The sequence below is a fragment of the Trachypithecus francoisi genome, unplaced genomic scaffold (genome assembly GCF_009764315.1).
Source record: "Trachypithecus francoisi isolate TF-2019V2 unplaced genomic scaffold, Tfra_2.0 Lachesis_group5, whole genome shotgun sequence".
NCBI lineage: Eukaryota > Metazoa > Chordata > Mammalia > Primates > Cercopithecidae > Trachypithecus > Trachypithecus francoisi.
This window is the reverse complement of record NW_022681470.1, coordinates 54,158,321-54,174,084: the sequence shown is the minus strand read 5'-3', so window position 1 is coordinate 54,174,084 and position 15,764 is coordinate 54,158,321. Positions and strand designations below refer to the sequence as shown.

Below are 15,764 nucleotides of genomic sequence, written 5' to 3'. Positions count from 1 at the left end.
AAAAAAAATAGTTCTTATCCTCATATAACCTAAATTCTAGATAGAGAAAATTGAGAACAGCAACAACAACAAAATACACAACCTCTCAGGTGGTGATAAACAGCCTGGTAAAAAATAAAGCAGAGTTTAAGGAAATGAGGAGAAACTATCAAAAGAGATGGAGAGGGGATGGACAGTGGGGTAAGAAGAAAATCAAGATGAAATGGTGTCCCATTGTGTGGAAAATATTTCAAGAGGAGTGACAATTCTTTCAAATGCTTCAGAGAGGTCAGGTAAGCTGAGGACTGAGGACTGGACATTGTGTTTGACCATGTGGAGATCATGGAGCGGTGATGAGAAAAGCCAAATTAGTTTAAGTTCAAGAGAGGATGAGAGAAAAAGAAAGGGAAACCGAAAATACAGAAAACTCCTTTGTAGACGTTTTGCTGAAAAGAGGGGTTGAGGAATGGGGTGGTTACTGGAGGGAGATGAGGGCCATAGGAGAGAACTTTTTTATGATAGGAAATATGACAGCATGTTTGGTGCTAATAGGGATGCCCCAGGACAATGGGAAAACGGATGATGTAAAAGAGAAGGGAACTTGCTGTAATGATATCCTTGAGTAGTTGAGATGGATGGATTCTTCTAGACCAGATTTAAAAATTCATGTCATTAGACATGTTGAGTATATACCCAGAATATATAGGCATCTATTCTTAAATTTTATTTATATTCTACAACAATAGCATGTTTCAAATATTTCAAAGCACATATAAAAATATAACCAGATGCTTTGTAGAAAAAAATATAAAAATAGAAGCCCCAGCATTTTCTCCAAACACTCCATAGTCTTATACACATTCTCCTTAAAGTGCACACATTTAACTTTGGAGTTCTTACCTTTAGACAATGTCACTGTTTGGTCCTGATTTACCTAAAAGCAGTTGGAAGAAAAGAACTTGATTTTTCGAACTTGAGAATGTGAGTTTTCCTCCTATTTTGATTTCTATCTAGGAAGTGTGTTGACTTAACCAACCCTTTCCAAAGAGTAATAATTTTAAAATGTAACCAACTTGAGATGATTTAGTTAAAAGATCTGATTCATAAGCAGGTTCTTCAAATGTTCCTAAGAGGTTACTTTTGTCACACGTAATGTCACAAAAATGCAAAAAGTACTCAGAAAGGAGAACAATCAGATTTCGATTTTTATTTGTTGCCATTGGGTCACTTTTTTGAACCACAGGTCATTCCCATGGCTTTCTCTGAATCCGTGAATGAAGGACAAAAGTATACAGAAGTATCCCATCGCTGGTATATAACAATCACCTTTGACCACATGCTAGGAGAAGTGAGAAATGTAGCCAATTTTTTATTGTAGTTTCTTTGTAAACATATGGCAGAAACTAAACTGCCATATGTTTACGCAGAAACTACAGAAAGAACAGAAACCTAAAATGAAAACTAAAAGTTGTCCCCAGGTTGAAAAGAGGAAAGAATTTCAGTGATAGACACTGGAGCTTTGCTCAGAAGACTTTATTCTCTGGAAGATGTTTTTGCTAATTATAAGGCTGAAATTACTGGCACAGACTTTTTTCGCGATTGGGTGATATAACATAATAAAACAATGGTGTCGAGTGGAACCACTGTGAAAGTCTTTAAGGTGGCCAAAGGAATCATTCCTGTGGTTCCAGTGTAATCCCGGTTGCAGATTAACATCGTCAGGTATGTCAGAGACCCCTGAAGTACAGTCATCACATTCACAGTGTGTGGATCCCCATCTCGAAGGGACAGAATGCTCCTAAATCAGTCTCTCCATCGCAGGGGGTGGCATCAAGTTCCACATTTCCACTCGGGAGCCCTCCTTCTCCTGACGGCTGGGGCTGTAGGTTCCCTGAGTTGCCCTTTTGTTGGAGGTGACAACAGAAGCAACAATGGCCAGCAAGAGGATTAGTAACAAGGCGAGGGTCACTGAGCCAATAGCGGTGAAAATGTCCGAGATCAAGTCATCTGCCAACTGGAAAGATTGAAATCATTGGGATGCGCATTCTACAGCAAAGGCAAATAAATATTCAGGACAATGGAACTACCCAGGAATGAAGACCAACCAGAGCAAGCTGGTACCACTCAGTACTGTAAAAAGACCAAGGTATTAAAAGAAAGTCAGATTTTCTTATTCTCAAATCATTTGCAAGTGATCATATATCTAGCATCTAAAGTCTACAGACAGAAAATTTGGCATGAAATATCTACTGTATTTGCTCAGTCTCTTAATCTCACTGACTGAGATCATTCACGTAGCAACAAAGGCAAAAGATGAGCCCACATTTATATTTGTAAAATGATTCTAGATCTATAGCCACGTATTACTCATGATCTCTTTCCTCCCTTGCCAAAAGTTCTGATTTGGGACTGAAGAAATGGTTGTTTTACAGTTTTGTTTCATTTTGTTGTTTGGGGAAAGGAAAGAAATTAAATTAGTTGGGTCTTGTGGGAAAAATTCTTGAGACAGAGGAGGGACTGTGACACGCTGGTTTCGCCCAGAGGTTTCCACAGGAATCACTGATTCGGATTCGACATGGCAATTGAACGGTTGTAAAGGCGCATGCGCTTAACGCTGACTCCAAGCATCTAGCAACAGAAAGCGGCAAGTAGAGCCCTGTCAAAGGGAGCTGGATCCTGGGCTTTCAAAGTTGGTATTTTTACACAGTGGTTTGATTAATGTTAATCCCGAGGTGTTTGCAAAACACTTTTGAGCAAACCCGAATTCTATCAGTTTAACAATGGGTAACATGAAACTGGGACTGAGTTGCATAGAAATATTAAAGACAGAAAGCAATTACTGTTTGAATTTTTAAACTGATTTTTTCAAAGACGTATTTCTGTCAGGGAGAAAACTCTTTTACCTTCTCATTTAGCTTTCTCTAGGACTCATCCCACGTTACCAAACCAATCTACTACAAATGAAATCTGTTTAACATCCTAGAGAGTTTAAATATCTTTTCTATCCTTAGTCTCTGTTTTTTGTTCCCTGTGTCTTGGTTTAAATTATTATATAATTAATATAATATTCTAATATCTTCATAGCATTGTCTGGGATCTACTCACAATAAGCCTCGCTCAAATGTGGTTCATTAGTTTGTGCATTCATTCAGCAATACTTTTTGACCATTTACTATGAGCATTCACTGAGCAAGGAAATGAAAATACCAAGACAATTACAAGTTTGGAATCTGGAGCTCAAATTCTGGAAATAGGAGAAGTGGGAGACACACACACACACACACACACACACACACAACCATAATACATTACAGATAGGTGTTATGATGGTGTGATGAATTGTCTTGGGGCATAGGTGGAGCAAGATTGGAATGAGACATGATTGTCCTTTGAAGGATTAGTGGATGCTCAAGTACTCCAAGGAGGAAATTCCACTTTAATGAGACACTCTCGGTGGCTCACACCTGTAATCCCAACACTTTGGGAAACTGAGGCGGGCAGATCACCTGGGGTCAGGAGTTCGAGACCAGCCTGATCAACACGGTGAAACCCCATCTCTACTAAAAATACAAACATTAGCAGGGCATGGTGGTGGGTGCCTGTAATCCCAACTACTTGAGAGGCTGAGGCAGAAGAATCGCTTGAACCTGAGAGGCGGAGGTTGATGTAGCAGACATCATGCCACTGCACTCCACCCTGGGTGACAGAGCCAAACTCTGTCTCCAAACAAGAACAAGAACAAAAACAAAACATAAAAGGCAAGAAGATACAAAAGTCCTCAGAATTTAGGGAAACAGTAAGAAACCCAGTGTGACCAAAGACATTGACCATGAATGTGTATGTTTGAATTGGGAAAGGATGAAAAGAGTTGGGGAGAGAAAATACTGTAAAGTAGAAGGATCTTGTCAAGAAATGTGAATGTCACACTGAACTCAGACTTTTTCCTGTAGTCAGTGAGGAGCCACTGAAGATATTTAAGCAAAAGCACAACAGGATAAGATCTGGTAACAGGGTGGAGGATGGGAGATAGTGTAGGTGGGGAAGAAACTGGAGGCAGAGCAGTTAGTTTATCTTATTCGTCATGATAAGAGATTAGCTAGGTCTAAATTTAGCAAAGGAGTGAGAATTGAAGGGAAAGAATGGTTGAGAGAGATTTCTGAGGTATACTCAGCATCACTCCGTGTCAGACTGTGTGGGGTAGTGGGGAAGAGAGGAAGGATGAAGATGGCTGGTGATACCACATTAGATGAGCAGGTGGATTGGGATGTCAATCATTGTAACTGGGTTCACATGAGGAAAAACTGGGTTCACATGAGGTTTGTGTAGGAAGAATATGAGGTCAGGTTGGGAAAAGCTGGTCTTAGGTGCCTTGGAGACATTTAAGAATATAGTACTATTAGATCATCAGAAACACATTTACGACTCCATCTCCCCTTCACATTACTGTCAAAAATTCTGGGTTATGGCAACTTTTCATCCTCCAATGATTGGAGCTTTTGAAGTAAAGAATGTAGAATTTCAGAGAGTTCAGTAGTTTTTTAGAAAAATAGTTTATGTCAACTAGAGGGCAAGCTCTCCATCCATCCTGTGTGGCCATGCTTTTGTAAATAATTATATGTTTTATCAATAAAGATAACTCTGGCCTGGGAAAGAGGAACAGAACCATAGAGTTGGGCTTGAAAGGTCAAAAGGCTGGGACACAGAAGGGCAGATGAAATCTGACCAGCAAAACACCTTAGTACTATCCAGTGATCTTTAGAAAATGCACACTCTTGCTCTTAGATGTTGATTTCATCTTAATCTGTCTGGTAAATCATGTCATCTGTTGGAGGAAATGGCAGTTCTTCTGGATGAGAGAGCTGGGAGTGTCCACACCCATGCACACAGGAGAAAAATCATTTGGTTTGTCTCCGTTTTCTAAACTTTTCCAGGCCCTTCTCTTCTCATTCAGCCTGAGATTGATTACACTGGGTAAGCTGAGGCTACCTAGATCCTCTCATCTGCTACTCGGCAACAGGAGAGGAAGAGGGACTCATGGGGGTGGGTCCTGAGTTCTTGTTAGTACCCCAGTTCAGGTGGAACCAGAGGGCTGACCTGTTTCACATATTTTGGGACTCCTGAGAAACCAAGTCCTTCATCTACAGTTGCTTTGCTGTCCTTAAAAATGTGATAAAAAGGCCGGGCGCGGTGGCTCAAGCCTGTAATCCCAGCACTTTGGGAGGCCGAGACGGGCGGATCACGAGGTCAGGAGATCGAGACCATCCTGGCTAACACGGTGAAACCCCGCCTCTACTAAAAATACAAAAACTAGCCGGGCGAGGTGGCGGCGCCTGTAGTCCCAGCTACTCGGGAGGCTGAGGCAGGAGAATGGCGTAAACTTGGGAGATGGAGCTTGCAGTGAGCTGAGATCCGGCCACTGCACTCCAGTCCAGGCAACAGAGCGAGACTCTGCCTCAAAAAAAAAAAATAAAAATAAAAATAAAAATAAAAATAAAAAAATGTGATAAAAATAAAAGAGCAAATTCAAGGCCTGGATCCAGCCCCACTTCTGCCAGTCCTGGCTGTGTAATGAAGTGGTTAAGAGGTCAGTCTTTATAGGCAGAGACCTGGGTTTGATTCGTGGCTCTGCCAAATACTTGTGCAAACACAGCAAGTTATTTCACCTCTTAGGAACTCATTTTCATCACCTATAAAATGGAATATTAATATCTATTTCAAAGGATGGGACCAAATAAAACACAAAGAATGCAAAATACAAAAAGCACAGCCTATAGGAAGTTCTCAAATACATAAACATAGTAGTAGTCATTAGTATACCATTTATCATTATCCCTAATTCTACTTGCTTTTAAAAGATAAACTAGAATTCCTTCAGGACCTTGCAGTATGACCAAGGGAGCAAACCTACAAACCCAATATTGCAATTCCCAGTCTCATATAAAGTTTTTGATGAAAGAGTTCCCCTAACTGTATCAAATAGGGCATGTCATTAAGCTTTAGAGTGAACTGAATGAGTAGGGTTTTGAAATCGCCTCTTCAGGGCCCTTTGCTTTTAAATTCCCATGGTTGAAAGGCTTTTTTTTTTGCTCCACTATTCTTCAACTGTGCTTAAAATATACGGCACTAGGATGGATCTTTTGATAATTGAAACTGCTGGGACACATGAACTGACTATGGAGGCCTCCAGGTGCAGGATGAGATTTAAGGCCAGGCCTATTTGGATTGGTTGTGCTCTAACACTGTGCTTTTGAATAACCTTTTCCTGAAAAGACATACCTCAAATTAATTATAAATGTCATGTAAAATTGTTTTTTCTTTCCTAAAAAATGACATGCTGCTATCTGTAGTCAGTTATCATATTAACCACTTTTTAAACATGTATATTGTATATATGATTAATTTAAACTGTGATTACTTTGAACTCCATATCTGCAGAATAAAATAAACAGACATTTCATTTGTTCTCCTCAAAGAGAATTTATTCTGAAACATTAACTGGGTTCTGGCCTATATAGGACCCAAGCAAGGTTATGCCATGGTATTCTATGATGAAACTGTCAAAACCTATTTTGAAACTTCCATCCTGATTATTGTATGCTGGAATGTCCTAGCACCCTACGTTAATGTGTGTTTTCCTTTTAATCCTAGAAAAGAAATTTCATCCTGTTTCTTCTGAAGGGGAACTAGAAACAGCATGCACTTGCTAAGCAGACAGAAAGGGATTTGAATCTAGTTTTGCTACTTGTTTAGTATACTTAGCCGATATTTGCTGTTTTCTTACTTCTCTCAGAAATGTCATAATAATGAAAGAGAAAATTCAAGGCCTGGGATGCAGCCCTACCTCTGCCACTCCTGGCTGTGTAATGAAGTGGTTAAGAGCTCCACTCGTATACCATTTTCCCACAGTATATGTAGGCTAAGTATACTAAACGGGGACCACAATTCCCATGTCTTAGAATTGTTCTGAGAATTATAGTATTCAGTGGATAAAGAGCTTCTCATAGGACATACACACAGTACGAGAACTTTGATCCATGTGGTTGCTCTTGTTTATTACCCCGAGTGACCTTCCCCTGATTGATTTTCTTGATCCTGTTTGGATTTCAGAACTCCTACCATCCACTCAGGGCCGAACTTGTGAACAAGGAGGCGCTTCGGGTTATCACTCTACTGTGCTGATGTGGTGCTGGTAGAAGGGTGTGCAATCTGGGCCTATCAGAATCAACTGTTACTAATTGCTTGAGAGTTCATCTAATTTGGAAAACACAAAATGAATGGAAATAAAAGAAATGAGACAAATTCTGTTGTCAGCATCAGGACCTATCTTTCATGATATTTAGGGCCAATGACAGCATTCGAAATAACGTGAAGACAATAAACATATCAGAAGGAGCCCTGAAAAAACATGAAACGTTGCAGGATTTTTTGGAAAATGTAACCTCATATTTCCAAGTGAATGGAGATGCAAACATGAAAGCTTTGACTTAAAGTGAGGGAATTCAAGAACTAACGGTGCCACCATCACCCCCCTGAGGTCCTTTCTCTCATCTCTGCATTCTATAAAACCAACAGAAGTATGTTTGTGGTTAAAAATGGAGGCAATATTTGGGGTTAAAAACTGGAAAACACCACAGTGCAGTGAATTACTTCAAGTCTTTCCTGGAATTCAATTGTATGTATATCAGTTACATAGAAATATGTGGAGACAGTTTAAGATGGCAAGTTAAAATGTTTGAATGTGCCAACTGATTACAGGTTACATTCCAGCTTCAATATGTGCATTTCTGAAACTAGTTGTGTCTGTGTGTGTATTTAGTGTTACATCAAATAACCAAGTAAGACCATTATGTGCAATTAAGAGAATTAGTGACTCATGGAAAAATTACTTTAAACACATTGTGTCTTTAACATGCCAGTTAGAATATTTATCTTCCGTCTACATATATAAAGCAAAATAAAGACATCTCTTGAATGCTCATCCTCTAAATTTTTTAAAAAAGGAATACAACTTTGAAGAGCAGTTCTTGTGAATTGCTATTTTGACAAGTAGATCATCAATTTGGTGGATGATAAAAACCTCCCACACAGACCTCAGTCCTTGAACTATATCTTATCAGTGAATTGTTAGAAACGGCTGTTTCCATAGTAATATTGAATATGTGCCAAAACTCTGTTTTTAAAATTAATATTGTTATAGCAGCCAATTTTCAACCATAAATATACTGTCTACTTTACAGTCATAAGGGGAAAATAAGGTATTAAAAAGCCAAAAGACAGGACTCGGGAAGTGTCCTGGGATAAGGAGGAGGCTATCCAGCCAGATGCTCCTTTCGCCAAATAAAAGGCTTAGGAATGTGAAGAAAGGACGGCGATCAGAGAGCCACCAGGCACCTTTCCTTTTAAGCAGCAGACCAACAGCAGGGAACAGGGGAGGGAGGGATCTGCACTGCATGCTGAGTATCATTTTCTCCTTGGCACTGCCCCATCTCTTCATCTGGCTGCTCTGCTTCTCCCAGAAAACAGATAAGCTCCCACTGGGATTGCTGAGAACAGAACAATGGTGAGCTACGGCCCCCTCCAAGGGCTGTAAGACTGCAGTTAGCAGGGTTTGAAGTCCTTGCTGGAAAAAGAAGGAATCCAATATAAAGGCTTTTTCATTAATTCTCACCACGTGATTACAATTTCTTTTAACTCTGCTGATTGGGGGTCATCAAAAAGCCAGGGGAGGAATAACTGAGCTGAGATGGGACCGTCCAGGGAACCACAACCTAGAAGATGCTTCCTGGCAACCTTCTGATATGATTTCCATACCAGAAGGAATGGTATAGCTACAATAGGAAGGAAGAGGCTAGAACAGCTACTGTGGAAATTTCTTGTGGATACATTGGAGATAAATGAGAAAAAAAAAACTGATTTAACATAAGGATATATATTTGGAATTATAGTTCCAGGTTAAACAATCAACCTCTTAACATTAACTCAAGCATGACATATTTCCTCTTGTAGACCTTTAGGGAAAGCCCCCAGTGACACTGAGATTTGACATGTGCTGTGACATTGGTCATAAATAGGCAAGTTTATTCCTGCATTCAACAAATTGTGTAATCACAATGCTAGCTAGAAGTAGAGTGCTGAGCCAAACAGTCCCTGGCAGGAGCCAGTACAGGCATTGGATCCGTGAAAATAAGTATCAAGCAAAAGCCCTGATAATTCACAACTTCTCTCCTACTTAGGATACCAGATTTTAGGCAGAAGCACAGATGCAGCTAGAAGTTTGAGGACATTGCTTTCATATTTTTCTCTCCATAAGCAGGTGGTATAAGTGATAGCATTGTTTTCTTTGGAGCACATGGCCTTGTGAATAAAAATTATCGCCTTGTCTCATACAAGAACCAAATCCGAGCAGCTCAACCTCAGTGATATTTCATTATGCTTTGTAAATTTATTGTTGAAAGATAATGGCTAGCCATTTCTTCTGACCCTGTGTCAGTGGCTCGCCAGATGTTTTTAACACAGAAGACGCTTTAATTCTCCTAATAACTCAACTAGGTAGGTGTTACTATTTGCTGTCACCTTCTTCGGGAGACCTTCCCTGACCATCCTCTTTGATTGCAATCAGCTTTCATTCTCTCAAGTACTCAGTACCAGGTGAAGTCTATAGAGTTTATGTCTGTCTTCTGCTGTAATGGAACCTCCATTCAGGTGCAGATATTTGCCTTCCTTGTTCCCAGTTGTTTCCCTGGCACCTGGAACAGCGTCTGTTCCACAAAGACATTGCAGACTGCCACTTGGCAGAAGAGAGTTAAAAGTTAGAGCTTGTCCATCAGCATGCAATGAGCTATTGACTATCAACACAGAGCTTCTGCCTCTTGGGATTTTAAGCTAATAAAAACCTCAGCATGTGTCCAGCAGAGGAATGGAAGTAGCAAGGGGAGGTGCTATCTCCGAGGTGCTGAGGCAGGAATTGGTGTGGCAGATGAGGGATAATATGACCAAGGAGCCAACCAGATATGAATACAGTTGAGCATTATTCCTTTTTGTGAAATCAACAAACAATGTGTTTGTTTTTACCTTTTCCTCCCCCTCCTATCTAGAATGGAAACGTTATCAAGTGACACAGTCAGGAGCTGTTAGTGGGGATTAAAAACAAAAAAAATGTAAAAAATAAGCCACAGCCAGCTATCATTTGCTACATGCGAATTATTCTTTTTGTTTCTGTTAGGTGAACTACTGGACATTAGCTTGGCCTATTTTGGTCTCAGAAAAGCTATGTGGACATTCATGCTTCTCTCCCTTTTTTTTTCTTTTCTTCTCTTTATTTCATTTTAGAAAACATTGGTTGCTAACTAAAGATTCAGAGCGTGTAACCCATTCAGCGCTATGAGCTGCAAACACTTGTAGTTTTCAAAGCATATCCTTTTCATCTCTTCATTACTCTATTCCCAGACCCATTTGTAACCAATTCCCCTACCATTCTGTTCAAATTTCTCTCTTCTGCATTCCCACAGTCACAGTCCTGGCCCAAGGCATAACTGTCTTCTCCCTAGGTAATTCATCTATCCTCTATACACTTATTTCCTCCAGAATCTACATCCTCTATCCAGCCCCACAGAAAACAATGACCGTACTTACCTGACTAGGAAGCCCTGGGAACGAACTATATCAAACCTATCCATATCAAATATAAATTGCTAATTTCAATTGTATTTCTTTGTTTGTTTATTTATTTTGAGACAGGGTCTCACTCTGTCGCCCAGGCAGGAGTGCAGTGGCTCAATCTTGGCTCACTGCAGCCTTGACTTCCCGGGCTCAAGCAATTCACCCACCTTGGCTTCCCAAAGTGCTGGGATTACAGGTGTGCGCCACCCCACCCAACAATTTTTAAATTGAGGCTCTTTACTAATGAGCCCCATTTCCTCATGAGGGTCACCATCAGTTGCAGCCTAGCTAGTGCTGGGAGTTCCAGCAGAGCAACTCTATTTACCTGCCACTTTTCAAACAGGAATCACCTGCTCCTGCCAAATCACTTCTCCATCCTGAAACATGCCATTTATTCAATCATGCCTCTCCTCTTTTTAAAAGACAATTCAAACTTTCTCTACTTTGCAAAGCCTCTCCAGGGAAGCCCATGTGACTCCACTCACCTGTGACTCTTACACAGCAATGTCCAGGGCCAGCACCTTTTTGAGAAGAGCTGTAGCTAGGCCTGCCTGGCATAGCATATGCACGTGAATGTGTAGCTGCTGTTTAATGTGAGTTAAGCCAAATCCATCCCTCCCTTAAGGACTCTAAGGCACGACTATTTGTTACTTTGGAACTTCCCAATAATATAAAACGCAGTGCTTTGCGCAAATGGCTGATCAATTGTTATTGACTCACACACTTGTAATGCTGATTGCCCTGTTTAACACATTATTAAGTTCTTCTCAGTCATAAGAAGAGTTCTGTATAGCCCAGAAAGTTTGTTTGTGGTGAAATTCATTCGTTCATTTATTCATACTTTCATTTACTTACTCAACAAATTATTACCAAATGCCTTCAAAGTTTCAGACAGCATATTAGATCCTGGAGATATGGAAGTAAAAGGCATAACCATTATCTTTAAAATAATTCACTATTTAGTGGTAGTGCCTGGGGGTGGGGCAGCTATATAAACAATTACAGTTCCATATGGGTGGTGTTAGTTTAGAGGTGAATATGAAGGAAAAACAAGGAGAAAGGAAGGTGCCTCATGGCATCTCTAAGTTTCTCAAAGGAAGTTGCTGGGAGAATGAGGTAAAGAAGTGTGTTTTAGGCTGAAGGAATCACCATGATCCAATTGCTTTAAGGAAAACAAAAAGCATGCCTGTGGTTCTGGGACATTTCCTGCATGCCTGCAAAACTTTACAGAAGGGTAACTCCTTATGCAGAGCCACAAATGGAGAAGAAATAGAATAGGAAGTGGCAGACAGCTCATGTGCCAGGGAAGTGTTTACCAAAACTGGGCATGTAACCCATCTAGATACCATGTCAAGAAACCTGATTTCCTCTCTTTCAGGAGGGCCAGAATGGAGGGAGCAATTTCATGTGTACTCGCTGCTGGTCCTTTCCTAGCCTGATGACTTATATCACTTATTCTAAACATAGTAGCTTCATTATTTCAGTTCCCTTTTTATGCATTTGCTGGGTCCTCTGCTAACCTGCATTTTGTAGTGCAGAAAAAGATTGGAGTTTCTTCATATCCCATTTCTGCCATACTAAATAATTTTAGGAGACAAGGGATAAATATGCCAATTGATTTTATACAGAATTCCAGAAGCAAGAGAATATTCAGTGGCAAAAGGATTAAAAGGGCAAGGGACAGTTTGAGGTAAAAAAGATACTAAAAAGACATGCCAACTGATGACTAAATGCAATTGATTGTATCCTGGATTTAAAAAATCTATAAAGGACATTGTTGGGACAGTTAGGAAGTCTGAATATGGATAGTATATAAGATGTTAAATTTCTTGAATATGATATTAGCATTGTGGTTATAGAAGGAAGTTCTCTTTCTTAAGAGACACTAAAATACTTAGTGGTAAAGTGTCATGACGTCTGCAATCTACTTTCTAATCACTGAGCAAAAAAAAAAAAAAAAAAAAAGACATGTATAGGGACAGAGATAAAGCAGAAGTATCAAAATGTTAAAAAGTTGGTAATCTGGGTTAAAGATTTACAGGCATTAGTTGTAACTTTATTTTCCAATTCTCTTTAGGTTTGCATTTTTTTCCAAGCAAAATGTTGGAAAAGTAATAATTTAACAAACAATTTTTATAAAGAAAATAGTTTCTCCAACCCCCATGTTTGCAGATCTTGCTTCTTCCATTACCCCTTCCTTGGCTATTCCAGGCCTTGCTTATTTCTCTTTTCTCTACACTTTTATTGCACAATAAATCTTACTGTCATTGATGGTCTTATCTCCTCTACTAGACACTAAGATATGGATCACATCACATGTTAGTTTCCTCACATATTTGGCCCTGATCCTGCCTGCCTGTGCCTTGCATGGTGTTGGACACACAGTGGGTGTTCATGGACTTTCTTATGATTGACTGGTGTCACTGCTCTTAACCTATAAGCCGTACCTCGGTTCTCTTTTCATTCAGATTTCTTTCTTCTTTCCAACTTTCTTCAGCTGGTTAAAAGCTCCTATTAATTCATTCTCACATTAGGCAGAAAAAATAATGCAGGATCCCTGACATCCCTACGGCTTATCACATATCCCTTCAGCAGAGGTAATCTAGTCTGTGTCATCATATTTATTGCCCCCAAATCAAAACCAGTTGCCAAAGTAATGAAGGTCTATTGGTTTGTGTTGACTTAATCCATGTCAGAGGAGCTTTAGGAGCATATAAGGATAATTTGACCAGCAAAAGGAAAGCCATAAAAATGATCAAAAAGCCAATAGATATGCTGAGAACACCAAGCTTATTTTACTGAGGATTTATGACCAATTTATCAGAAAATTATTTGGTCCAAGCCTACATTCGAATAAGTCTCTCAGTAATTCAGTAAAGATTCCAACCTCTGAAAAAAAATAGCCTCCTATAATGAGATACCCTAGTAACCCTAACTTGCAGCACATGTACTTTAATTTTCAACAGTTGTGAGACTGCAGTAAATCCAGCTTTTGAATCACTAGTCCCATTTATGCCTCAGACCTGCATTAAATTACTAGAGCCTGAACTGCCTCAGAGCAGAGCCAATGCATCGTCCCTTCAACCTGCATAAGTGTTGATTAATCAAATAGGGTTTAAATGTCGGACATACCCCAGATGGTAGCAGTGCCAACTCCTGCTGTGTCTCAGCAGAAGTGGATGCCAAATCACCAGACTCTGCCACACTATGTCAGCTTTGCCCCAGTCCCAACTTTGGAGGTTGTATTTTATTGACCAGACTCAAATTGGCTTCCCCTCGTGTAGGTGATAAAGTGTGGCGTCAAGTCACCCATGTAAAATATATTATTTTAACTTTGACAGCTTGTCATTGAAGTCCTTGTTTATATAATCTATTGTGCCATTTACTCTATTCTTATTTTAAAAAGCAAACATAGAAATAAAAACCTTTCTTTTAGTGTTTCATTGATGAATGTCTATACCTTGCACCTTCTCTTAAATAATCTCAAAAGTAGCCATTTCTATTGCCACTGTCAGTTTACATCAAATTATCAGACTTTCAGTTTCGAACTCTGCCTAGTGGAAGATGAAAGACACATATCATGCTTTAATGGGAAGCCTTTCACTTCACAGCCTTCTCTCTTCAAAATAGTTTGAGACTTGGTATGTCTAAACAGAGATGGATCCTGTGAAGCTGAGAGGCTGATCAGATCCCAAGTGAACATTTCTAAAACCTATGGACTCAAAGCAACTTAAAACACCAAGCAACCTGACAACCAGCAAAGATAGAAACCTTCATATTATGAGGATTTATTGAAATAGTATTTAGTTTTAGAACTAAGGTTTCTTTCAGAAGTCAGTCTTTCACAAGCCATTTGGTAAAAGTCTATAGGTTTTAAAGTTAGCAGGATTAAAAAAAAAAAAAACAACAAAACCTTATGTATGACTTTACTAACAGTTCACCTAAATACCCCAAAGCACAACAAAAGCAAAGGCTAGGTTTTCATTTGTATTGAGGAATCTAAACCATTTATTCTTGGAGGGGACAAAAATAAAGTCTAACAGCATTTTCCTATTAGTTTAAAAATACTGCTGAACTAAAATTGCTCCATTTCTATGTATAAATTTAGCGCAGAATTTAATAACCTACTATAAAATTAGATCATACAATAAAGCTAAAGTGGCTATTTTATGCTTTGCGATCTCTAAGTCTGTGTTATATATGGTACATAGGGTAATTATGATATCCACAATGACCACATCTTTTTTTGAAATAATAGTTTGAGACCCTTGTCCAAGGAAAGGTGGGAAGTAGAAGTGACAAGAACTGTGTTCCTTTGCTACAAAAGGCTCAAAAGACAAATTGCATGACAAGTTCTCTTCTCCCTTAGCCACTGGTTAATTTTTGGAGACTGTTTTAATAAAATGAAGATCAGGTTATCTGTTTACTAAGCAACTCTCACATCTATTTAAGAAAAAAATGAGATAACCTGGCTAATGTGCTTGATTATATTTTATTTCTATAATTTGCTATTCATACTCTCAAAATATAGTTTTTTCTGAATAATTCTTGTCTCATATTTGGTATCATATTGACATGAGTTATTTACATTATTTCTGAATTTTGAAGTAATTGCTTAGAGAAAATATTCCTCTTAGTGACTTAAATAATCTGAAACAGGGAAATTTTATTTTTTTTAACTCCCAAGGAGACATAGAATTGAGTGTTCAAACTATAAACTAAGCCTCTTCAATTTTGTGGTGCAGCACAACTCTCTCTACTTTTTCCCATACCCCAAATAACACTCCCACTGCCCCTTTAAAAAAAAATATTTCCCTTGGGTCTATAACTTTTCTATTCAATCACCATTTAGATTGCTTGTCCTCAGGGATATGGCTGAGTTAGGAGCCTCAGGAAGAAAACCATGATTAGTCACTAGGCTTGAAAAATCCTCCCCAATCCTGTTTCCAAGGATTGATGCCAATTCTCCAAACGTGCTCAGTGCTCATGTTCTTTTCAGGGTCATTCTGCTTGTACAGCACAGATTAAACACACAGCCTTAGTATTTTCAGTGTTGTGAGGAGACGCATTTACATTCCACTGACAGCGTTGGGTGTAAAAGGAAGCCATCTGCTGTGATTTAGCAG

At 39.2% G+C, this 15,764-nt stretch overlaps 1 protein-coding gene across 5 annotated transcripts in view; it reads right to left on the bottom strand.

The window, feature by feature from the left end:
* Positions 1 to 1,175: 1,175 nt before the first annotated feature.
* Positions 1,176 to 15,764, bottom strand: part of CRB1 (crumbs cell polarity complex component 1) — a 281,276-nt gene continuing 266,687 nt past the window's right edge. For all 5 annotated transcript variants that reach the window (XM_033196012.1, XM_033196013.1, XM_033196011.1 and 2 more), the window contains one exon: positions 1,176 to 1,993. In XM_033196012.1, the coding sequence (XP_033051903.1) occupies positions 1,778 to 1,993 (216 nt within the window). In that variant the 3' untranslated portion in view covers positions 1,176 to 1,777. The remainder of the gene's footprint in view (positions 1,994 to 15,764) is intronic.